Source organism: Falco punctatus (assembly GCF_963210335.1).
Source record: "Falco punctatus genome assembly, chromosome: 7".
Classification (NCBI taxonomy): domain Eukaryota; kingdom Metazoa; phylum Chordata; class Aves; order Falconiformes; family Falconidae; genus Falco; species Falco punctatus.
Window position 1 is genome coordinate 7,680,428 of NC_137587.1, and position 25,536 is coordinate 7,705,963.

At 43.2% G+C, this 25,536-nt stretch overlaps 1 protein-coding gene across 26 annotated transcripts in view; it reads right to left on the minus strand.

Annotated features, from left to right (window-relative positions):
- The window catches only part of NRXN3 (neurexin 3), a 1,019,675-nt gene that overhangs the window by 961,323 nt on the left and 32,816 nt on the right, over positions 1-25,536 (minus strand). For all 26 annotated transcript variants that reach the window (XR_013929432.1, XM_080395263.1, XM_080395252.1 and 23 more), the window contains exon 2: positions 5,941-7,213. Coding sequence is in view for 25 of the 26 variants with exons in the window: in XM_080395263.1 (XP_080251389.1) it covers positions 5,941-6,649 (709 nt within the window). In the remaining variant the exon portion in view is untranslated. The remainder of the gene's footprint in view (positions 1-5,940; positions 7,214-25,536) is intronic.

The following is a 25,536-nucleotide window of genomic DNA, read 5'->3' on the forward strand; positions in this document are numbered from 1 at the left end:
TGACCTCCATGACAGGCTGCCTAGCTCAGCAGAAGTCTTGACAGAAATAATAGATCAACTCTTTTTTTTTTTTTTCCCTCCTTTCTTTTTTTTTTTTTTAGGGCAAAAACCAAAGGAAAATAAACCTTCCTTCTCAAATCAAATTACCTCCTGACTGTAAGTTGGAAAAAGAAATTTCTGGCTTTGCTCACTTTCATAATTATTATTAGTTATTTTATTTAAATCTTTATTTAGTAGCACCCAAAAATTTTAGTTTAGATCCCAGCTGTGCACACTTTGGGACAGAGCAGGAGCCATCAGGCTGATCTATGGGCTGATGGAGGAAGCTGGTATCCAGACTCCAGCTAGATTTAGTCTTCCAGAAGCTTACTCAGCCCATTCAGATCTGCTCTTTGCAATAGCCAAGAACTGTTCTCTTATACTATCAGGCAGAAAAAAAACGAGACAAAACAGCTGCTTTAAACTGCCTCTGTGAACTATAGCTCTTTTATAAAGTAACAATTTCATCCTGCTTTTTTCCCCCAAGTCCCAAGTCCTTCTTGTCTACACACTGTTCTCACTCTTCACCAGTTCCACCTCACACCAAACGGCAACCTCCTTTGTACCCAACCACAGTTTGGTTCATTTCAGCAGAGCTGTTCAAGCTTTGCCTAACTGAGGGCTGTAACTTGTCTGCTGCCTGAGGTCTGCAGCTGATCTGCAATCAAGCAGAAAAGGATCGCAGCCTCATGGTCATCTATAATACAGAAGAGTGAAACAAGAAGAATATAGCTGTCAGCATGTATTGCAGCTACACTGTTTGAATCAATGGCACACTCATACAGGGCCCTGTAACCTCCCCGTGGTTAATAAATAAATAAATAAATAAAAAATAATAATTAAAAAAAAAAAAGCAGCAAGCAGGAGAGGTTACGAAACAAATCCAGTAGGTCTGGAGCTGCCAGCAGTCCATGCCTACTGAGGGGAGGTAAGTCCTAGGCCATTTCTGTGAAGGGGTATATAGGATCTAAATTGAAATTCTGCAGCTCCGGTTCAAGTTTAATATTTATCATTAAGAATAACAAATGGTGCTTAAACTGCGCTTTGGAGTTTCAAAGCACTTTATAAACCTTAATTAATATCTTAACACATCGTCTTTCTCTGGTGCTCATCTGGCAAAGCATCAAAAAAGCACAACCAGACTGGAAAAAGGCTACTATTTTAAATACAACCAACGGTACTTAGATCAGGAAGAATGAGCAAGAGAAAGCGATGGGGAAAACCAAATTTCTGCAAAATCCAGTCACATGAGCAGAGTTCTTACCAGGTTTCTGCGCGATGGCCTGAGCTGGGGCATAAGAAGTGGCACAGAACAGCAGATTTGCCCTTTGCAATATCTACTCTGCAGCCCCTGGAGACCATCAGTTCTAGAGTTTTGCACTGGTGAGTGAAGATATGGGCCCCCAAAAGTGTGTCCCAGAACGGCCTTCTGTCTCGTGCTCTGCTGCTGTTCTAGAGGACCAAATGGAGGGTCTGCAGCTGTTTATTGCTGGTGAATTCAACAACAACCAATTTATATTCATCTATCAAGGAATATGCAAGTGGAAGCAAATATTATGGTCATGTTCATTTGTTTCTGATTACAAAATGTATGTAAATGTATATGCAAATTAAGCGCACCCATCAGGCTCACGGCAAAGTGCCAAACTAGCCCTTAACATTACAAACTTTGGGGCGGCAGGCAGGGAGATACGGTGATTGCAAGTATGGCTAGGCAGTCCCTTTAGATGCAGCCAAAACTGGGCTGCTCCGAAGGGGCAGGTGGAGGATAAATCCTGCAGTAACTTGTCGCTTTAAACCAAGCTGAGGGGCTATAGAAAAATCTGTTCCCACTGCAGTTAAAAGTGTGATAATTACAGAGCAACGGGCTCCTCTGTCATTCAGCAGGCAGCATCCCCAGGAAATCTTGCTCTGTAATCAAGGGAAGAGGTGCAATCAAGCCCCTATTCAGGCTTCGTTTAGAAACAGCCCCTGCAGGCAACACAAAGGCTTCAGCATGGTGCTTTGTGAAGCTGGTGATCACATCAACGCCTTGGTTCTGCAACTACAAGCAGAGTTAATGTCATTTCTAAGCACATCTTCTGCTCACCTTTCCTCACAAAGTCCAGAAGACGCCTAGGGAGAGGGTGCGGTCTTGGGCCAAAATACTCTTGTACGTGCAATGTTGTGCTCACGCTGTCCACATCAGTGAACTCGCTCTCTACACAGCCATGTCAGAGGAAGAGAGCATTTCTTGCAGACTAAAGGCATCAGCGTGATCCTAAATGAGCAGATATGGACATGCTCATCTGGCTGCTACACCAGCACAGTTTTCAAACTTTGCATGGGAAAAGTTTTGTTGGGGTTATTCTTCCAGCAACATGAATGTATCTGTGCTGCCTAAATTCTACAGGAACCTCACTCTCATGGCAGCAGCCTGATCCCTCAGAGACTGTTGAGGTTTATTAGAGGGGAAGACGTCTCTGACTTCAGCTTTCATGTCTAATGCCACCATTGCCCAGAAACATACAAATTAATTGCTAACTCAAATCAGCTATCCTTTGTAGCCTACAGAGCTGTCATATTCAATGAACCACTTAATTCCATCTGCAATAAAAATGGTATCATATTTTATTCAAAACAGCCAAACCTTCCAAAGTGTTCCTGCATTTGCACTCCTACTGTATACACTCAGAAACAGAAATCGTACTTCTCACCGACCAGCAAAGGCCTGCTCAGCTACCCACCTGGGCACGATATACACAATCCTGGTAACTCTAGGTGCACGTTAAGTACCAAAAATCTTTCTGCACACTGAGGGCACATTCTGGACAGGATTTACAGTTTTGTTTCAGTAAGGAATAGTTGTTCTCTGCTGAGGTTCACCATAACTGGAACTGCACTTTGTGTTACAGTAACCCTTAATACTGTAAATGGAGCTTCATTCCGTCACAGTACAGAATCAGCAGGTTCCAATCGCTATTTATTTCTTATTTCTCTGGCCACAGAATAAATGAGTTTGCTGTGGTTTTACCATCTGCAGATATAGGTATCAGTCAATAGCCAAGTAATGGCCTGGACACTGTCAAGAGAACTCATTATTAAAAAGGTACGTATTGCATTTAGCCGTTGAAACAGAAGTTGTTATTGATTGGATCCCATCAGTTCCCAGTAAAAGAGCCAACTCCGGTGATGAAATGAAAATACACACACAGACTCCAGACTAGTAAATGCCGTAATGGAGTTAAGGATACCCCCCCCTTAAAAGGCAGTTGTTGACATCCAGTTGAAAGAGCACATCTTTTTCAAAAATGAAACTGAGAGTAAAATAACATGCTACTTCTGAAAATACACAGAGGCAGGATGAGGAAACAAAACAAAGGCGAACAGTTCTGATAACAAACATCTTCATCTCTTGGAAAAAAAAGCAAAGCAAACAAAGAAAATACAAGTTGTTTAATGGCCAATCACACCATCGGCAGGAAAAGCCTGCATCCAGTTCTGCCATTCCTATCATCAGTGGAGGTCCTGCCACAGTCACAGAATTCAAAGAGCTGTCTTTGGAGTTTGCTACATTTTTAAAGTCAGATAAAAAGGCAGCTATACTTAACTTGGTTCCTGTTTTGTTTCCTTGCCACTTTTCTTTGTCTGCTTGTTTCCACTTACTAAACAGATTTTCTTCCATTTTCCCCCTTCTTTTCACCATCTGTACAGACACTGTTAACATTCTTGGGTGACAGCATTTAACACACAGAAATCACCACTGCTGCAGCATAAAGGAGGCAAAAAACAAGGCTGATAATAAAATTCTAACGTAAAACAAATATACACTATGAAGTAATAAAAGAGAAAACTGAAGAACTGGACAAGGCAATGACTGTTTGCAGAAACTTCTACATTTGTTCCATTGAAGAAGTTCTCGGCACACCATCTTCTGTGTGAGTGAACAGACCACAGCTAACAGTGAGTTAAAAATATTTACTAAAGAAGGTACATGGTGACAAACTTCTTTGCTCACCCTTAATAGAAGGTTGGGCTGGAAACTGATGAATCACTATAGGAAACAAACAGCAATGGTGACGCATGGCTTCAAAAGGTAACAATAGCACTGCTTGATCTGTGATGCCTACAACAGAAATATCCCTGGATTTGTTAGAAGGTGGATTTCATCTTGCTCCACCCACCTAGGAAAGGCAGAAATTCCACCACCCGAGCCCTGGTTAGAGCTCTCACAATTGTCCCGCAGGAACATGGAAGCCTCACTCACAATATTTTCTCAAGACATTCACTGAAAACCATATGCTGTTGATGTCTTGAGCAGCCCCCCGTGGGGTCTGGATCCATTAGCCCAGCAGTAGAAAGAGGCTCATACCTCTGTGTTTCAGCGTCTCCACATGCCTGTGTGGCTCTTGCAATCTTTCATTACCCAAAACTGGCATTTAGACATGAGGTGTAAACTTATGAGGAGGGGGCCTGGCAGCCCAGCTACCAAAGTGCCTGGTCACACCCAGCAGGCTTTCTAGCTCCATGCAATTCACGGTTCAAGCACAGAAAATAGTTCTCGCTCATTATTGGTTTGGACCTGATTGGTGTGGAACAAATTGCCAGGAAGAATTCTTGTGTTCAGCCCTTTACAGGCTCACACCTCCTATCTAATGGTCATGTACTGTTACTGCAATATTTGGACACAAAGCCCAATTTTCTGTTATCATTAAAAGCCCCTTAAAATTAATGGACATACAGATATCATGTTTATTTTCCAAACCTTCCCTTCCTAAAAAGATAGGTTAGCTTAGCTTCTCCATCTATACTGTAAACATAGAGCGGTATTTACATAGTATTTCTGTAGGACTTTTTGCTTACACAGCAACAGTATAGGAACTTTATTTTCAGCACTTTCACATTTTACATACTAAATTCTGGTTAATCGATTTTCATTGCCAAAAGAAGTAAACAAATGCCAGTTATGATAAGACATTATTGCAAGTATTTCCACTTTGACAAAATATCTGGCTTTTTTTTTTTTTCCTTGAGATTGGACACTTCTTGCCCAGGTTCCATCCTTGACTTGAGCCCAAACTGTTGTGTTTAAACCCAAATGTCATAAAAAATGCTGTAATGAGATTCTGAAATTCACACTGGGATTTCCAGTTGACTTACTTAAGCCTCTTGCACATACACCGTTAATTACAATCACACTACTAAAGACCAATGGAAAAAAACTGAAATACACTTCATCGTGTGGTTTGCATTACTTAAAACTTCTGGACTCAAATTTTAAAAAAAGAGTATGAAACAACGTAGAGATACTCAAACTGATTTTCTCTTTGCAATACTAAGTAAAATCATTCAGCAGGTCCCAAATCAATTTAATCAAGGATGCTAAAATAATCAAGGTGCCGTTCAGTGACCAGTATGGAAGCAATTGAGGGGGAGCATGGGGCTTCCAAGACTAGCAACAGCTAACATCAAAGATGGCCTAACTTTTGCAATGTCCTGTCAATTAGTTATGTCGGCCATATATACATGGCTCCTGTTTACCAACACTTCACTCAGCTTTCAGGGACGCAGGGTAGTGAAATTCACTCAGACAGCTAAGATTAACATCTTACCACTGCTTTTACCAACACCAACATAGGATACTTCTGTATTTAGCAATTGATGTTCTCTACCCTTATTAATAAAAGATGCTGATAAAAATCTGCCCATGCTAGAAACACAGCATCCTTTCAGAAAGGCACTTTTTGCAAATGCTCATGCTCTCTGTCTACTCCCATTTCATTACTTCCAGCTGGAAAAAGAACAGTGGAACTTTAATTCCTCTGATAGCCACCAGCAGGGATAAGGGCTCAGCTGTAGCCCTTCTAAGTGACAAATTAGGTTATATAAAGATCAATAGGAAGCAAGGAAGTATTCTCTTACCTTCAGAACACAGCTTGCCAGCATATCCAGTGGCTGAGCAGTCACAGTGTGGCTCACCATCCAGAAGGAAGCAAGTGCCACCATTTTCACAGGGGTTCTCTGCACAAAGCCCTTCCATTTCCAGTCGGACCCCTTGACTGCCCAGGAGCTGCGGCTCAGAGTTCCCATATTTCAGATCCAGGATAAATCCTTGAAACGGAGGCTCACCCAGAACACCATCAAGGGTCAAGGCAGCAGGACGGATGTCCAATGGGACGCCACCAACAAACAGGTCACTGACAATATTCATATACTGGCGTTGTGGGCGCACCTCACCTGGCTTGGCTTCACCATCGAGCACTAGCACCGTCCGAAGGTGATTGCGGCTGACCATCAAGAAGTGCCAGTTGCTGTCGTTGACCTGCTTCTCTGTGATAACAGTAGTCTCTGCACAGTCCACACTGAACTGGAGCTGGATTCGCCCATCAACAAGGGACAGACAGAGGAAGTCACAGACACCACCATCATCAAAGTAGAGGAGCAGCCCAGCAGAGACGTTGGTCTTGAACTGGAAGCTGAGTTCACTCCTAGTGCTGGCATCCCAGCGGAGGTAGCGGGCCCACTGGTTGGGGATGCCCATGAACTCCAGACCCAAACAGAGACCCAGCAAGGAGCCCAGCAGCAAACTCACCTTCAAGGTGAAGTACACAGAGTGCAGAGTGAAGCCCATTGTTTCAAGAATCTGCTCTTCCCTAGGAGAAGAACAAAAGCCACACTACTGAGAGGAGAATCCCAGCAGTCAATACCAAATGTTAAATCCAACAGGAAAAGGAGGAGAGCACAGAGTGACAGAGAGAGAGGGAGAGCAAGTGGAAAGTGAGATAGAAAGTGCACGTGACCAAGAGGAAATGTCTCCCTCCTAAGGAAATACGTCAACTATCCTTCAGGATCCAGAGGCTTTTATGTCAGAAGTACTGGGTATATGAAGTGACTTCTCCAGCCGATGTACTTTTGTGAAGGGCAAAATAACCCACAGTGGTTTCTTTTGGTAGAACACAAAGGTGACACTGGTTGTTCCAGGAAGGAAGGAAAGGGAGAGCTGAAGCCTAAGCCTCAGATTCTGGTTTCCTAGAAGCAATGACAATATTGACAAAGGTGGCAGTGAGATGGAGGAGAGAGCGAATTCATAAAGCACGTGATCCTTGAGAGGGCAAAAATAAAGTCAATCTTCATGATGCACTGGTGGCTACCCAGCCCATAATTCACTGGTTGGAACTCACAGAGCTTGCAGGACCTGTGGGGTCAAAAGAAGAAGAGAAAGGAAAAAGTTAGTCCTGCTAGTTGCCATATCTTTACCATAAAGCTTATTAATATTTTGTCCTTCACATTACATTACATGTAAATTTTACTCATTTACATTTCTTGATACTCTGGCCACTTCTTCATGCCTGCAGTTGGCTATAGTCCTCCAAAGCAGCAAGGACATCTATATCCCCAAAACTACAAGGACCAAATAGGGGCTCACCAAGTGATCTGCACACACCACAACACTGAGCAACGTAAAAATATACAAAAATATTTAACTCCTTTGATGGATGCAATATCATCAACTTTACTGAGAGAAATGGTGCTGAAGCTTCCCTGGTAACAACTACCTTGCAATAAAAATGCTTAAGGCAAAGATCAGAGTTCCTTAGAGTTAAAAAGTTGATACAGGGCAAGGGGAGATGTTATCCAAACTTCCCATTCCACTGCTTTAGTTATGCCTCCTAGCACACCAAGCAAGCACTAGAGAAGACAACGCTGCTGTCAGCCTGTCACGCAATAGCTGCTTTTACTGTATGTCTTGCACACTTCAGAGACTCTAACAGGGACCTTTGCAACCTGCAAACATGTGCTATGCAAATTATATGTGGCAACCTGCAGCTTAGATGATAGGAAACTTGTAGCTTAGATGATAAGAACTGCCTAAGCACTTAACCACTTACCCTGGTCTAGTGACTTGGCAAAAAGGCCAAATTCACCCCTAGCTAACAGCGAGCAAATCCAATTGCCTTCAGTGAGCAGGAGTTATACCTGTTAACACTGGGATTTAATTCACTTCTGCCTATTTGCATGTGGGTGACTGTATGCCTGGGGAAGGAGGATGTTTTAAGATGACAACTACAGACAGCAAAAAGCTAGGCTCATTGTTTGAAAACCCTGCTTAAAAAGGAAGTTTTCCATTAACACAGGTGCTTGTTCACAGAGATAGGTTGGGCACAAAACCAGCTCTGGGAATGGTTAACGTTAGCACAGAAACAAAGCAGGAAAGGAGCTGATGAGACTCAAGATCCCCCAGAAGCCAGCATGAACACAGATTTCACAAATCGGATGACAAATATTGTGGGGCAGTATTTGCTTGGGGAAAGTGTTTTCTGCTGTGGATGGACAAAGGGAGTCACTGGGGCTGCTGTTGCTCCCAGCCGATGCCTTTCAACTCACCGCCCACCCTGCTCTGAAGGAGGAGGCCCACAGACACTGCAGAAAGAGGCAGTGCAGGAAAGTTTGTTTGGTGAGGAGAGAAGTTGAGCAGGAGGAGAATCACTAAGAAATGGAGGGGACATCTGACATAGTCACAGCCTCTGTCCTACCTAACCCAGCAACCTGCAGAAACCATAAGTCTCCAGGGCTGTCAGTATGGCAAATTTAGCCAGCAGGAAAAACAAGCCACTTAGAAAACAAAAGAGATCAATTAAAAGAAAACCCACAAGTTGGAGAGAAACATGAGCTTCCAGTGCCCAGTGGAAACTAGGTCTGTTCCCTGCAGCTGCCTGAATGGAGCGTGTTAGCTAAACTGCTATAAACACAAATAAAATCAAGTCAAAACCAGAGGGAAGGTAATTCCTTTTAATTGTTAACAGCTTGGCTCAGGAGAATGGAAGCAGGAAAAAGGAGGTGTTAGGAGAGGTGTAAAATGAAAAAAACCCACAGTTCCAAATGCTCAAATCATCTGTCTTCCCAATAATCATGATGTTGGCTCAGTTCATGGGGTTTTTGGGGGGCTTTGAAAAGCAACCGGAAAAAAAATATTACGTGGCTCTTGTCCATTTACCTTTCTCCTGTGTGCTCCCCAGCGGCTTCACTAAAATAGCCCATGATTTATGGAGAAAGAGAATAGAGTGAGAGGGAAGTAAGAGAGAAAGTGATGACCCAAGCCTGGAATTATTGATGAAATGGGAATAGGAATATAATAATGTGTGTAAATTAGTCAGCGATGTGCTCCCAGCAGTTCACAGTTCCCTGGAACATTTACCACCACCACAGTAAAATTCACTGCCCCATCACACAGCTCTGTGCTGAGCCTGAGCTGGGGAGGGAGGCAAGCCCAGCATGGCACCAACCATGCACAAAGACCCCAGTGCAGAGGGGCTCTCGCCCCAGTTTTTGATTCTCCTGGGCAGGATGCATTGCATCAGAAGTAGCCCTCAACCTTACTGCTCTTCTCTCCCTGTTTTTGAAGACTAACTCTATGAGAACCAGCAAAAGATGCTGTAAATCACAGCAGCAGGTGTGAACTCTCTATAGATAACCACAGATGAGATGCGTATGTCCATGTACAGCCCAAACACCTCCCCAAAAAGCCTACCAATCTCTCCCAACCCCAGGCTGCTGAAGCCCTGGTTTACACACACAACGAAATCTCAGTCTCTGTGGGTCACTTCAATCAATCCTGGGAATATTTCAAAGACATTGTAAAGGAAGCTGGGTACCTCTGTGGTACAGATTTCTGTAACATCAATATATGGGAAACCAGGCAGAAATGGTTAAACAGGAATAGCATTGTTGACTGAGGGAAGCCAAGGCAATTCCTCTCTATCTGTTTTGACTGCGAGAAGCCAAGGTAATCCCTTTCTAGCTGTTTTGAAAGGAGACAGTGCCAGTTCTGTTTCAGGAGAGGAAGAAGACACAAACCCCATGAAATATAGATGTCGCTTCTGGGTGCTTCATTGCCTTTTAGACACTGCAGCTGAGATTTTAGGGAGGCTGCCCACACTCAGCTGGGGCCACCTGAGGCTCCTCCAGAGCTGTCAGCACCCGTCAGTCCTGACCCACGCCGCTTCCCACTATTCCAGTTTTGTGCCTCACACATTTCAGCCTGTGAGAACAAACATTACTGCACAGTAGTATGGTCTTCAAGAAAAACTCAGAAGACTGAGCATCCTTTATAGCAGTGGCCAGGATCTGAATCCCAACCTTGAGAGAGTAAATCCTGACATGACAACTCTGTGCCTCACCTATTTCCCACAATGATCCTCCAAGACACACTGAGAATTAATAATTTTCTGCTCTTATCATTTTATTTTTAGCATAAGTACTACCTTAGCAGCCTCATACAGCACACTGCTACCATAGCAATACATTGCAGTTTGGGACAATAACTATGGGATCTCATAGTATTTTCTTACATATTTTATCTCTGAGAAACTTCAAACTTTGTCACAGCATGATCGCATCTGACCAAAAACACTTCACAATGGACACCACCTTCCCAGTCATGAATTAGCAACAACCCTGTTCCAATTCCACCTATCGCTCACATGGAAAAGCAACATAAATAATTTCCCTGTTATATTTTTGACTTAATGTGGTTTAACAGCATGAAATGAGACTGCTAGTCTGATGTAATCAGCCCTTCAACAAACCACTAGGCAAGGTCTTTGTAGACCTTAAAATGCAGAGCACTTTAAATATTTGCTCCCTGAAGGAACAAGAGAGCCAGCAAGTTATCTCCACTGCACCTCCAGCAGCCTGTACCATCTCCTTGGCACGCTGGAGAGCTGAGACAGCGAGGAACCTGCACAGGGAACAGACAGCTCAGCATCTCGCACACACAAAGCCTGCCGTAGGTCCCACTCACAGGGCTGACGGAGCTGCACAATGTCCCAAGCTGGGGAAGGGAGGCAGCCCTGCCACAGAGCCATGGGCAAGTGCTACCCAACCACCACCACACACCTTCCCAAATCTGCAGCCTATTAATGCCAGGTCAGAGCCATCTGCTCAGCAGCCCACAGAGAGGATCTCGCCCTCACTTTGGAGTGGCTCTCAACTGCTTATCAGCTGTATGCGGAGAGTGAGTGACATTATCTAATTGCCAGCTAATTTCCATAATTACTGACTGGCACACTCTGTATGCAGGGTTAATATCTTTGCAAACGTCTCGCAACACACCTGTTTAGGAAAGAGGGTGAGAAGCTGGGCACAGTGCTGCTCTGTAGCTTATTTACCCAACCACACAGAAAGGTTACAGGGGGTGGGTTTGCGACTCCCTGCCCTTCCTCCTCCACTACCTCCCTCTCTGGCTGTTAATTGCTTGGGGATGGATTTTTTGTATTTGGAAGTGTTATTTGCAGCAATTCCTAGAGCAGAAAAAATAACCATTAGATGAGGCCAAGGCTTCCCTCACAAACCTCTGCCACTGCAAACCTGTTTAAGTCCTTTTATTCCACTTAAGGATGCTGGACAAAATCCCACTGACACACTGATGGGAGAGGTTTACAGTGCCCCCAGTCTGCCACCCCCTTCCACAAACGAAACTATTCATTATGCCATCCTTACTGTGGAGGGAAAATCACCTAGGATCCACGCATTTATACCCCACGTGACCTCAACCGTGTCCTTGTCTTCACTGTAAAAAAAGCAAAATCCAATGGTTTGCTTTATTCTGCAGGCCCCAATGAAGCAGAGGAGTTTTCGAAAGGAGTAAACAGGACTTTAATTTGGTTTTGTGTCTAGGTCCACAGTCAGCCCAAAGCACAGCAATCAGATCATTACAGCTCTATGACATATGCTGCTCAAAATGATCCAGTGAGATTCACAATCAATAATTGATATTAAAAGCCAAGCTTGCCAGTGGCAGAAAAATGGGGAATTAATAGTATTTATTCAGTCTGTCTTCACTCATCCAGATTTCTAGTGAGCAGCGGGCTCCTTTTGGCTTATGCTTTGAGTGCGGGTCTCCACAGAGACTCCTATCTCTTAAGCAGAAATCTTTCTGTCTGGTTTATCCCCAGCTGAATTGTGGCTAAAAAAAATAAAAGGGGGGGGGGGAAGTAACAAAAAAACTCATTGCAATGAAAAATGCAGATGTAGAAACTGTGAGTTGCTACTGTTGCTGGGGAAAAAAAGAGGAACACAAAAATCCTCCCATCACACAGCCTCCTCAGCAAGGATGCCTGGTGAGATGTTTACAGAGAATCAAGAGGGGGGCATGGAGGCTTTGAAATTCAACACACTAGAGAAAACCACACAGATTGATTTAGATTTTAATTCTTCCAGCAGCATTTACATCTGAACTATAAATGTGGATGCTGGCATCATCCCCTTGGTGGGATAGAGGAGCCTCCGGGGTGGTACCAGTGGAGCTGAGCTGAGAGAACCAGGCTGAAGATACAAGCAGACAGCTATTCTATGATTCTATTACCCAGGGAGAGTTTGGTGTCTCTACACTGCTCACAGCAGTCAGAGGTAAGGCACAATGGGCTCTCCTTCGTGAAGAGGCTGGAAGCGCAATTGATAATGGGGACCCCGCCTTACAAAGAACGGAACACACCCAGGTCTTGCTGAAGCCGGCACAGCTTCACGGGATGAAGCATCTTACATGACTGGCCGCAGGGACAGAAGCAGAAGAGGAAACAAAGAGATTCAGGGCTTTATCTTGGATGTAGGCACATGTGGGCATGAAGGCCAGCATCTTAAAACTGGGGACTAGGGGTGGCACAGAGCACTTGGTGATGACTTCTGGATGGTTTCCAGGGATATTCATGTCAATCTCTAACATCACTGCAAGAACCGCAGGTGCCTTTGCCCCATCCAAAGCCCAATGAGAAGATCTGACATTCACTGGTTCTTCCCACCACTGATATATCTTGTAGGCTTAGCTTTTCCATTCCAGAAGTAGGATATGGAGTTGCTCAACCCTCCTTATCTGAATTCAGCACAGAGCTCCTAGGAGACAGCGGCAAAAAATCTGTATCAAAGCAAAAAGCAAGAAAAGGAGGTCTAGGGTTACAAACCCCAAAAGTGTCCTCTTAAAAAGGAAAATAAAATTAAAAAGCTAGACTAAAAAACTAGAATTACTTTGTCTTTGCTACCTTAAAATTAATTAAGATATAAAAATGCATACACTGTCAGCTGTGTTCTGTAGGTAGGTTGCTTGGTTCCCTGATACCTGGGCACATGGTTTGGAATCAAACAGGTTAAGCCCATTACCCTTCTCTTCTCCCTGTCCTCAGTTCTCACCTGGGGAGGGCAAGAATGACTGTTTATGACAAGCCTACTCTTGGAGCTCACCTCCAGAAACACTGTGTAATACCCAAACTAGGCACCTATGCATCGGGGAGCTGAGCTCACACGCATTTGCAAGACACGCAGCTGAAATGCCACCAGTGGCCTCAGAAGGGATATGAGCAAGTTAGTAATGTGCTCAGTTCAACAACAAGCACGGGACCATGGCAGCACAGCCTCACACTGCAGAGCTATCAGGCTGGGAAGCCATCTGGCTGCTGGAAGAGTTAATATTTTATCGTAATCACCCTTCAAGGCTCTCACTTCCTCGACCTATTTAAACAAAATTCAGAGCCAGAGTTCTTCAAATCTCCACTGGAAGAAGAAGGGTTAAAAAAGCCACAAGGGACAGTGCGGTTCCCTTCTTAAACACTCCCCACCCTACAAGAGCAGGCCATGTAGTCCAGAGCGTGACCTTTAAGTAGCCTACCTAGTCCAAACTCGGCATGAATGCAATTTACAGACCATTTCAGCTCTCCAGCTTTCTTAACACAAAGCAGAAAAATCAAAACCCAAGCACAATGGAAAAGAAAGAAAGAGAGAGAGAAAATAACCCTGCAGAGCAATCATGTCTGGGGCTGCTCTGATGGCTTTCTGTTCCCTTCCAGGACACAGAAATCACTCCCAGTGTGTTAATTACTCCCATTACCACAAACTCTTCACTAACAAGGACTAGCTAAAAGGAAGTGTTGGCAGCAGCTGAGCAGTTATTGCTCTCTACTGCCATGCAGGAGAAACCACACTCCCCCATCTCTGAGCTGGTACTAACCAGGAAAGCGATTTCTGCAAAACTCAACAGCCTTTATTGTAATTCCCATGGCAGCTGCACTGGGAACACTGGCTTTCCCTCAATTCCACCATCGTTAAAAAAGAACAAAGAATACCTGCTTTTCTAAAGACTTTGAAGTTCAACAGTTGGAGAGCTCTGAATCATTATCATTTATTTCACTCCTCCTGTAGCTGGTCTGCCTCCATCCCCCGCATCCTCTCCTTTCTGCCACCAAGAAGCTTGGACAGATCTGTTGTGTTGTTTATTCTACCAGATCCTAATATATCAAATGCAAAGCCAGGAGCTGCACACATCACAGCAGAGAATGTTAGCAGGGAATTCTGTGAATTTGCGGTGCTGGAATTACTGATAAATGGCAAAACTTCCAGATCCCATATCTGACACTTACATTGTATTCCCATTTTCTTTTAATAAAAAGCAAGTATTTTAAAAATGTGCTCATTGTTACTGAAAACTGAAGTTTGGGCATGTCATCAATGCCTGAAAATGAGGCTGCTTCCAAGAAGATTCTAGGACTAGCAGTATAGAATGGGTTTGCTTTTCCCCAAAAACGTATCCAACACTGCAGAGACAGGCTAGTATTAGACACTCCTCAGAGAGACACAGTTGGAGTGTGGGGGCTCCCAACCTGGAAGCAAGGACAGGAAAAAAGCCACTTTTGCCTTGCACTGCTTTATCAGCTACTGAATATTAGGAAAAGGTACAGAGCACAAAAAGCAACAATAAAACAAAAATAATGGCTAGCACATCAACCAATAACACCTTGCTCTTCTAGCTTTATTTAGTGAGGCTATATCAAGCTGTAGCCCTATACTTAGTACCAATATATAGCCCTATATGTAGTATGCTTATCCATCTGCTTCTTCCTTTCATGTGCATTTTTTAGGTTCTTCATGAGCAAGAGCAGTTTCTTTTCTGTTTGACAGAATCTAGCACAACACAGTCAAGAACAGAGCTCCCAGGCACTGCGCACGTACACATTAATAATTGTGATTTTCTGTACTTGAGCTAGCACTAAAATGCCTCTACATTCCAGCTGGCATACAGTAGTTCTTTTTTTTATGGGGGAAAAAAAGGCTAAGAAAAAAAGCGTAAAAGGATTATCAGAAAGACTAGACTAAGAACAAAGGTTAAACTCATTCTTTCCTTCACTTACAGATCACAGCCAATTTGCACTTTGTTCGACACATTTTTACACCCCTGAACCTGACTTCCAGTAAGCCAGAGAAGTTTGCAAGCTTTTAAATGTCATGATAGTATGTTACAGAGAGGGGAGACAGGCACAATCAGTTTAGTTATTTCACTAAAAACATAACATACATAGAGGGGGACACTGTACCTGGCTAGACTTTCCTGTCATTACTACGGCCAGTCATTAAGGTCGTTCCCTACTGTCTGCTGGCTCATGGGAAGATACGTAGCATTCACTTAAAAAGGAAATAAAGGGCCAAGAGGGACCTGGAAATTTACAGTGGATTTTCCCGTTATGTAACATGTAGCACACACTATGTTTTACTGCAACTTCATAATCTCATACAAAAATTTCTACTCAGCTTCCCACAAAGCAAATGCAAACACCTAAACCTAGCAAAAAGGTGTGATAAACTGTCCACAATGCAAGGAACACTCAGCTCAGTTCCTAAGCTCCTTAAATATCTGATGCTCTGTTTATGGACCAAATAGGAATGCCTTTCAGGGAGCCCAGTTACACATCAGAACTGAACCATAACAGATCCATGTTCACACAGCTCTCACAGTGACTGATGCTGACCAGCACGAGGGAGCAAAGGCTTTGGCGATCCGGTAAGCACTCTAAAAGTCTACAGCCAGCGAGAGATTAGGTGTCTGCTTGCTGAATCACATTCCTCCCTCGCCACTAGCTCCAGAAACATGTTGCTTTTTGTGGCTATATATGCAACAGGAGGCTGGGAATCCCCTGTCATGGGAAACCACTGCATTCTTCCAGCTCTCTGGTCTTTTCATCTTCTGATACACAAAACTCCTGCCAAAATTCACTCTACCTCATTCCCCTCCACACTTCTACCTAAGGGCTACTGGGGGTACGTGACAAGAAGTTATGCATAGATAGGTTTCTCACTTCTAGTGTGCTGGGGAATGGAAGAGGAAATCTTTGCCAAGACAGACTGCTAGCAAAAATCTTTAAGCATCAGTGTCTTGGCTGGAAAAGGATAACACTTTAAATGGTTCAGGATATTGAAAACTTTCCAGATCATCAAGGAAATGTCTCGAAGCTTTGTATGATAGGGGCCAGTTTCTAAACTAACCAGCAATTATGGGACAGGTAAGAAATACGCTAGGCATGGCGTACTTGCAAGGAGCCATTTCAGGCTGGCCTGTGCCTGCAGCACTAACTACATGGTGACCTGTCAGTGTGCACCAAACAGTTCTCCACCTAAGCCAGACAGCCTGCTGGCAAGGCTGGAATAACAAACCTGCCGCTCTGCTGCAGCACTGGCCTCACAACCAAGGATTCAGACAGCTCTGCTAAAGGCTACCCAGGCTCCGAAACGCCAGGGACACTCAAAGCAGAAATACAGCATTCATGGCAGAATCTCTTTCGAAAGAAAGGGTGTTGATCAGACAAATATAGGCTTAAGAGCCCTGTGAGCCCAGGAGCCCAGGGAGTGGGAGGAGTTACACACAGGACGGGGGTTGTTATTGCTTTTTAATTCATGTACATCTTCCTGGATTGTATTTCTGTGCTTCACAGATTTTGCCCTGTAAGTTTTCCCTCTAGTTATGCCTTTTCCTCAGAGACTTGCTACTGTGAAATTTAGAAACAAACATTAAGAGTGCAAAACAAAAGGAATTTTACAAAATTCAAGTACAAAAGATCCATCTGCTTATTTCAGTGGAACGACATAATGATGAGGTAGCGACATCTCCTGCAGTAAGTAAAACACAAGTAGTCAAAAAGGCAGGGAATGAGCACATGTAGCAAAGCATAAGAGGAATCATGGTACATGCAGGGTGCCCAAGAGGCAGACATGAGCTAAAACAAGAAGTCCAGAGAGCACATCCTGGACTGTCAGAAGTAGTTGGACATGACTGCAGGAAGGTGGAGGGAGAGCACAATTTCCTGATAATTTTAAATTGAACCTGGATAAAAACACTAGGGAATAGTGTAACAGGTAATTACCCTTCACCACCTGAGAAACAGGCTGGGGACACGGCACCAACTCTCTTCTATCCTCCCCCTGTATTAAAACTCGTTGCTGAGATCCCCAGACTAGGCAGCAGCATGCCAGGGCCACAGACCCAAAAAGCAAAGCCTGTCAGCCAGCTCAATACTTCACGTGAGCCAAGGGGCAAGGGGTGGGGGGGGGTGGGGGGGGCAAGCTAACTAGCAGCATTATGGAAATGAAAACCTTTAGAAATTATTTCAGCTTTACTAATGGAGCATTTTAACACCACTGGAGAAGACATGTCTCTTAATTTAAGCATTATTTGCTACATACTGATAAATCAATCACACTTGGTAGATTCAGAAAGACCTAAAAGATACATATTCTCCTGCAAATGTTCCTTTAAAAGTCAGATGGTCTTTTAAAGAGCTTCCAGCCTTGGGACTCACAGTGCAGTGCCCTGGAAGACAATTGACATTCTGAGTGACTGGGCTGCGAATTCAAAATCCCAACTCGACCTGCTCAAGTCAGGATTCAAACTCACATATTTTAAAAATAGGAAAGAAAAAAGAAAAAGAGTGAGGAAAAGACTTGAATTCTTGCAGCTCCCCAGGACAGAATCTCTCAGGGTACAGATGCGATAGTGGGGCAGAGAATATCTCTGTACAGTATCTGCATGGGTTATATTTTGTGCTTTGATGTGCCAAATACGAATCTTCATACAGTTAGCAATACAGCTGACAAAGGACAATTGTTTGCTATGAAAGCCACCAGTGAAATTGAAAAACCATTTATTATACTGAGGCATGTCCACTGATTTTTCTGCTTTTAGTTAAAAAATGAAACATTCTAATTTACCTGGCTTTGGTTATAGTAACTTCCAGTCATTACTTGCTTTTTCTTTTTATTTCTTCTGGGAAGGGAGCATAGACTAGGAAAAGTGGGAAAACTGAGACTGCTATATAAATAGCTTCGTTCCTAGCAATTGCATAACTTACATTTAAAATGGATTTGAAATGAAATTTCCCTCGCTTTCAACAAAATATCTAAACATTCTGAAGAATACATCCTTTCTGCTAACATTGTTTTCACAGCCTAAAAAGCCATTATTTTGACAAAAACATTACGAGCAGTTCTTGCTAACAGCACCCACTTTTTCCTCTTTATGCCAAGCCCTGCACTCATCTCCGTGTCTGGCTGGGAAGTTCTGCGTAGCTCCAGAGATGGGTGAAGAGGCAGTGATGGGTCGCACTCCGCTTTGGCACCAGTTTTCATCTCCTTCTGCCACATAAAGCTTTTGCTAGCTGATAGTGAACTGGAAGTCAATGAGAAATGCTGCAGGATGAGCCCCAGTTTCTAAATTAAACACAAAAAATCCCCTCACCAGGACCAACAATGAGTCTTCTACTGTCCACCAGTAAGGCAAGCAAGGAAAGAGCAAACAGTAAAACTCTCCTACACCTACAGAGACACTCTGCCTAGGATATAGCTCAAACATACAGGTGGAAAAAAAATTCACTACTGAGAGCACTCATTCCTGGGTAGACTGAGCACTCAGTCTCCCACCCCACACCTGTTGTGAGTACAAAAATAAGTCTGGGAGAAACAGAGAGAAAAGCTTTTCTAATCAACACTTAAAAGGAAGATACCTGACATGCTCGTAATAACCTGGCAGAACTTCTGTTTCCAAATTGTGTTGAGTAACTGAGATTTAGAAGTAACTAAGGAAAATGATTACTTGGTACCACGGGCAACAGATGGTTCCTGCAACCTGCCAGTTGCCAGATTCTAGGCCAAACTTCTCCCCTGTGTGACTTCATCACACATTAATTTAACTCATTTTATCTATGGTACCTAGTTATCAGCTGCCAATATTTTGCTGCTCAGTAGTTCCTCGTGCAATAAGATTCATGTTCTAGCAGTCAGGGTACACACGTGAGTCAAAAGAAGGCGGCTCATGACCTGTTTGTGTGGCCTTAGGCAAAGTGCTCTTTCAGGGTATACAGCTAGGACTTCAGCAGCCACATCATAAAGTTTAATTAGTGATTGTAAAGTGCTCAACCCACTCCAAAGATGAGCTAACATAAGAGCAGCCTGTTTTCCTTTATGACATGAATAGTCTCCTTTCAAATTAAGCAAGGGAAGATGCATCTATAAAACATAACAGACTTTCTTTCACTACTCCTGAAGGCTCAGCCCCCAAAGAGGCACAGGTTTACTCAGCAGGCAGGGCGAAATGCAGGGCAATGGCAAGGAGACGGGAAGCCTTCATCTGCTTCAACTCCTGACCCACCTCCAGGTGCCCTCTCAGTCCCCCAGCACCAGACAGCTTTCCACAGCACAACAGGTTCCCCCGAGCTCCTTGACACCAGTCGTAGAGAGCTGACATGGTCTGCACCTCCCCGGGGACTGCCATGGCCAGCCACGTGGTACCTCCCTCCTGTGATACAACATGGGAAACTGGGGCACTCACCTTCCCAGTTTGAATACAAATCAAGTGAATCTGTACGCTGGCTGCTCTGTGTTCTAAATGGGGATGGCGGCCCACGGTTTATGCACTGCCCGGTCAGGAGATCTGCAACCTCTCTTTTCCCCCTCAAAACTCCTTCAGGAAGAACTCTTCTCTGGGGCTCCAAAACCAGGCAATCTACCATGTGGGGGAAAAATGGGTATGTTTAACTCCATTTTTCACCAGTCGTCATCTAAACCATCGGAAAGGCTCAGAGGAAGAGGAAGTTAGGCAGGCTTCTTGTACGGGGCCCTGCCCAGCGCTAAGGATCAGCTAAATGCAACTATTTAAGCTTGCTTTATGGATTCCTGCATGCTCCTCCACTTCTCTGGGGCTTTTAAAAGTAAAAAATAAAGGCAAGTTAAAAAGATATGCATCTAACAGGAGAAAAACCCACTATGCATTTAATTAAGATGTAAATAAAGGAAAAAAGCTACAGAGCGCATGCCTGTATATTTAAGCTAGCAGCTACATTTAATTACAAACATTGTTTCCAAAAAAATGAAAAGCTGCTTTCAAAGCAGCTGGTTTTCAAACATGTGCAAAGTGTACTACTGCAAAAAGTCAAACTTCTCCACAATTTACAGGAAAGGGAAGAGATACATCACTGTAAACTGCTTTCACAGAATCCCTAATGTAGGACTTCCTATAGAATCAAATGAAAAGGGGAAAGGATATGGAAAACCCATCAGTCTACTGTGGTCTTCCGATTACCTCACAAATACAGGCAAGAAGTAGTCACCTGTTAAAAAATACATGTCGATAAAAGATATACAGTTACTCTGCAGCACTGAGCCAGCCTGCTGTCTTGGACTACAGCTCACCGTTGGCTTTCTGTCAGACGTCTCCCAAGAGAATCCTGTACAGCTTCACTATGACAAACACTGCTTGTCCAGGGCAGCAGAACTAGAGGCATTCAAATTATATCTCCTAAAAAAATCCATTCTCAACAGCTTTTTCCAACTAGTGGGAGAGATTAAGGTTGCAACTCTACCAAACTACACCTGCCATTCACTACACAACTAGCTGATTTTAAACCACAGGAGCGCAGGCTGCTTCATGATGATGAAAGTAAAAGTCTGAGGTAACAGTACCATAGAGGAAAGAGTGCATGATTGAGCTGACGAGGAAGGCAATAGTGATGTTCAGCAGAATATTTGCTATTTAGGTAATAACTCAGAAAAATTATTTAAGCAGCACTGCTGGAAAAAGAAGAAGAAAGAAAGAAAAAAAAAAAAAAAAGAAACCCCCCCCCACACACACACACATTGATTCAATTGATTTCACAGACCTCAAGAACAAACTTCCCTTAATCTTCACACCCATAAAAGCTAGGAATCCCAAAACCCACAGGGACGTATTCCTCTCCAGATATTAACCCCTAACAGGCTCCACAACACTAGGCTGAGAAAATTCTGCTGTTGAAGGCTTTTCCCAAGACACCAGCTAGACACGGATGCCCCTAGCCACCCCAGCCAGTGCACGTGCTCTTTCAGTACTTCCACACTCAAAACACAAGACCCTGCACATTGAAATCTGCCTCTTTATTGCAGTAGCTTTGCATCAAGAGGGGCTGGTGTGTGTTCCCTCCTTTCCTCTTCACCAGATTCTTGGTTCAGTGCCGTATCATACTGCCCACTGCCAAAGTCTGCCTTCTGCTCAGTCACTTTACATCCCACTTCTCAAGACCTAAACACACCTTCACACACTTTTAGAAAAGCCACCTCTCCCTTCTCCAGTCTTGGCTATAACCCAGGAACTGGAGGCCACATCCTCTTTCTCCGCTGTGGCTTTTACAGCACTCCTTGCCTCAGCCCTCTTCTCACAAGCTGAGGAGTCCCAGCCCTTCTACATCTTTTCACAGAGATATGACTGAGGACCTGATGAACTTTTTCTATACTTCCTCCAGGTGGGATGACCTGAATTGCATGGAGCGAGTAATTGTATCATATTGAGTTGGGATCTTGATGGGTTTTAAAATGCAAAGGGAAATCAAATGAATTGAGGAATAGTAGGAGTCCAAAGAAAAGCCAAGGTACCCCAGCATACCACTCTGTCTAATCTGCAGTCCCTACTAACGTTTGGTCCTTTTATAGCTTATATCTCAGCGGTATTCAAGTGCGTAACACTAAGCAATGTGATTAGAATTGATCCAGTGAGTCTCCTATCCCGCCCCAAGGGAACAATTACACTATATTTGACGGATAAAATTAAAGCACTTGATTTTGAACCAGAGATCCACAGGTGAAAAGCCATGCTCCCATCCCTGTACAAAACCTCCCAGACACAATATATTTGTCCATGCGTATCATATAATATTTTTTTATATATATACACTAGTCTACTACAAAGGTGACCGGTCATACTGATAAAATCTCAAGAACAGCAAAGGACAAAGTAACCAGTGCTACAGGTGGGAGCTAAGGTAAGGGGATGGGCCTGCAATGTAAAGCATACACATTTTCCACAGTTATCAAAGAAAATATTCACCAGTCCATTCAAGGTGATCAGGTGAGGGGGTTGGTTTGGGGATATTTTTTTTCTATTTTTAGGTAAGAGATTAAGTAATTTTAAGATTTTTCTTTGACAACAATCTTTCTTAAGCTTGCCACTGGGGAACAGAACCACTTTCTGCTAGTGCGATTTGTGAAAAAAAATCCTATGTGGCATACAAATAAAAGACTGAGTGTCCCTGGGACAGTAGGTTTGGGTATGTCAAAAGCTACAGCCTCTGTCAGAGAGCAGGGTAGGGAAGAAGAGGTGAGAAGAGAGTAACACAAGGCCTAGAGTCTCCTGTAAAATAAGCATTTTTACTCATAATGCTATTAAGCATTTTATTATTTCAGTGACTCCAATATCCCATTTTATAGTCCCAGGTTGGTGCTTTTCCATTATTGAGGTCTGTCCACAATACCAATGGCCCAGAAAAGAAATTAGTTGCTTCCCTTTTTTTAAGAGCTGTTTAAGAACTATGTTTGACTTTAATTACATTTATACTTGCTTGGGAAATCAGACTTCGCTCTCAAGAGGGTTAAAAAGGGGAAAGGGAAGGGGATAAAAAAAAAGACATGAAGAGAAAGAAACACAAAAAGGAGAGACAAAGGTAAGTCAGATGAATCCAATTAAAAGTTTCTAAACTCCTATCCCTGAAGTTTCAGCCAAAGCTACTACTTAAGAATATGGAGGAATGTGTTTTTTAATTATTTTTTAAGTTTTATTTTATCAGTCATCTATTGAGAAAATTGCTGACACTATTCTTCAAGCAGACATGGTTATCAATCATTAGAAAAGCCTTTTATCTGGAGCTGCTCATAAGAAATTGAAGTCTTTCCAAGATGAACTTAATGCAGATGGATGGTGGTTCAAGGGAGAGGGGAAAAAGAAGTGAACATGGGGAAAGTCTGGTTACCTTTTCTTCCATGCGGGTTATTACTCAAGACTGAAAAAACAAAGCGCTGCAGTCACAGTGCACAATCAGAGAAGATTCTTCAGAAACGGGTAAGAAGCAGTTATAACAAAGGCTGCTCCATGAAAAATGCTTTTGCTTTTTCTTCTTATTCCTTTTACCTTTTATGACTGAGTTTCTCAGTGACAAAACACTATGTTGCTTGTCCAAGCTGTATCCACGAGTACCAAAATATTTATTCCTAGCTGGCTATTCCAGAGCTGCTGATTGGCACTCAGCAACATGGTCAAATCTTCATCTTTAATTCCTCTCTCCCTCTCCTGTAGTCCCCTCTTCCTCTGCTCCCAGTCTTTCATTTCTCTACCCTTACCCCTCCTCATTCCATTTTAATCAAGGTTCTTTCCTAATTAAAACAAACAAATATGAGGAAGCAATTAACGTCTTGAAGGAAGCAGATGGTGGAATAGTGCCATTTCGTTATTGCATTAAGCCTTAACTTGCTATCTCTTCAAACTTTCTGCACTTTAATTAAGCGCTGTTACAGGCAAGTTCAATGGGCTCAAGAGTAGGGTTTATCCAATTAGCTTCTGAAAAGCTGATGGTGCACCACGGCGGGCTCAGCATGATGTGCAGTATGCAGCTGGGAAGGGCAACCCCAGGGCCAAAAGGGACTAAGAACTTCCCTTACACATGCAGCAGGCAGGAAGAAAAGCAAGGCGGAATGGAACATCAGTGATGTGGCAGAAACGTAAACTAGCCCTGCCCTACCATGTTCTGGCAAAAGTTTTTCACTGCCCACGTTACAAGAATCAATGATCGTGAATTCTCCGTGCCCGCATTTTAAGGGGCTGTGGTCATTTTCAATGTCTATGCCATCTTCCCTTAGCAAGGGCAGGAGTGAAGATAATCTCAAATCCTGGTCAGAGAAATTACCAATAGCTTTCAGGCCCGTTTATCACACTATCATCTCCAGCATTCCCACCATTTCAATCCTTAGCTTCCATTATACCCCCAGATACAATGGACCGATGAAGAACTGGCAGTTAGGGAGCTTGAATCATCTAGAAAAACACACCCAGAAATAGAGGGATTCGTCCCCTGCCCCCCACCCCATTTCTGTTTGCAGTCAGCCTGGCATTGCTGAACACGGGCCTTTGCAGACAAAATAAGCATCAAAGAGCAGTTGTGTCAGCCAGGGCCATCTTCTCACTTGGCTCTACATATACGTGACAGAAATGTGGGCAATCAAAAGATGCAGTGACGCAATCTACCTCTGCCCTACCACATTCTGGCAGATGATCCACTTCTATTCAACACCAGAGAGACGAGTGTCTCTGAATTCTACTTGCAAACGACTAAGGGGAAAAAACCCCACCCAGAATGACTCAAATGGACACAGCCCCACAGATCCCAAGCTTCTCTGCACAGAGACATCTCAATTCTCTATGCTTATGTGAGGAAAAAACCCACTACATGCATTTTACAGATAGGAATGCAAGCCACAGATAGTTTTTGTGATTCCCAATGTCACACAAGGACCATGTGGAAGAAACACTTCTCTGTTTCTTTCAACCACAAAGATCATCTTTTCTGTATAAGCAAGGTTGGAATATGACTCATGGAGGCTTCACAAATTACAATGCCAGAGAACATCCCTGGGGGTCATCTGGCCTAAGAACGTCTCTGAATTAATTTCTGTTTGAAGCAGGGCAGAAAAAAAATCCAAACCTGTCTTAAAGATTTCTATTAATGGAGAGTTCAGAACAATGCCTAGAACATTTTTTTCAGGGCCTAATTATTATAGTTGTTAAAGATGGGCATCTTGTATCTAGTCCAAATTCACCTATTTCAGCTTCTAACCACTAGATCTTGTTACCCTCTGTTGTAAAAGCCCCTCTTCCTCTCTTAAGGATTAAAGACAATACACAACATGCATTTGCTGAGGAATGAAACTCGTATCGTAGTGTCTTGGCATCTCTTCATTCATCAAAGTTTCAAACTCAAACAAGGAAACCATTAAACACAATACTAAGAAATGCAACCACAGCGTGCTATAAATAATAATGTTTTCCTTGCAGGTCTCCTCTTTTACAATTGTGCCATATACAATGCAAATGTATTTATAATGTTGAGTATCTAATTGTGTAAAATTCAGAGATTATCAACAACCATTCCCACCATAACCATGATTTAGCCCAAAGTACAGATTTAAGATTTTGTGTTTTCTGGTGGATTTTATCATAATTATGGCTTAAACACACCATACGGAGATGAGAGTTTAGTAGTGTTATGGGAACAGAAACTCTCAATTTCCTGACTTTGGATACTTACATTCTCTGTTACATTATTACACTACAGGGTGGTATGCACACACAATAGAATTATAGAATCATAGATTCATAGAATCCTTCAAGTTGGAAAAGACCCTTATGATTGTTGA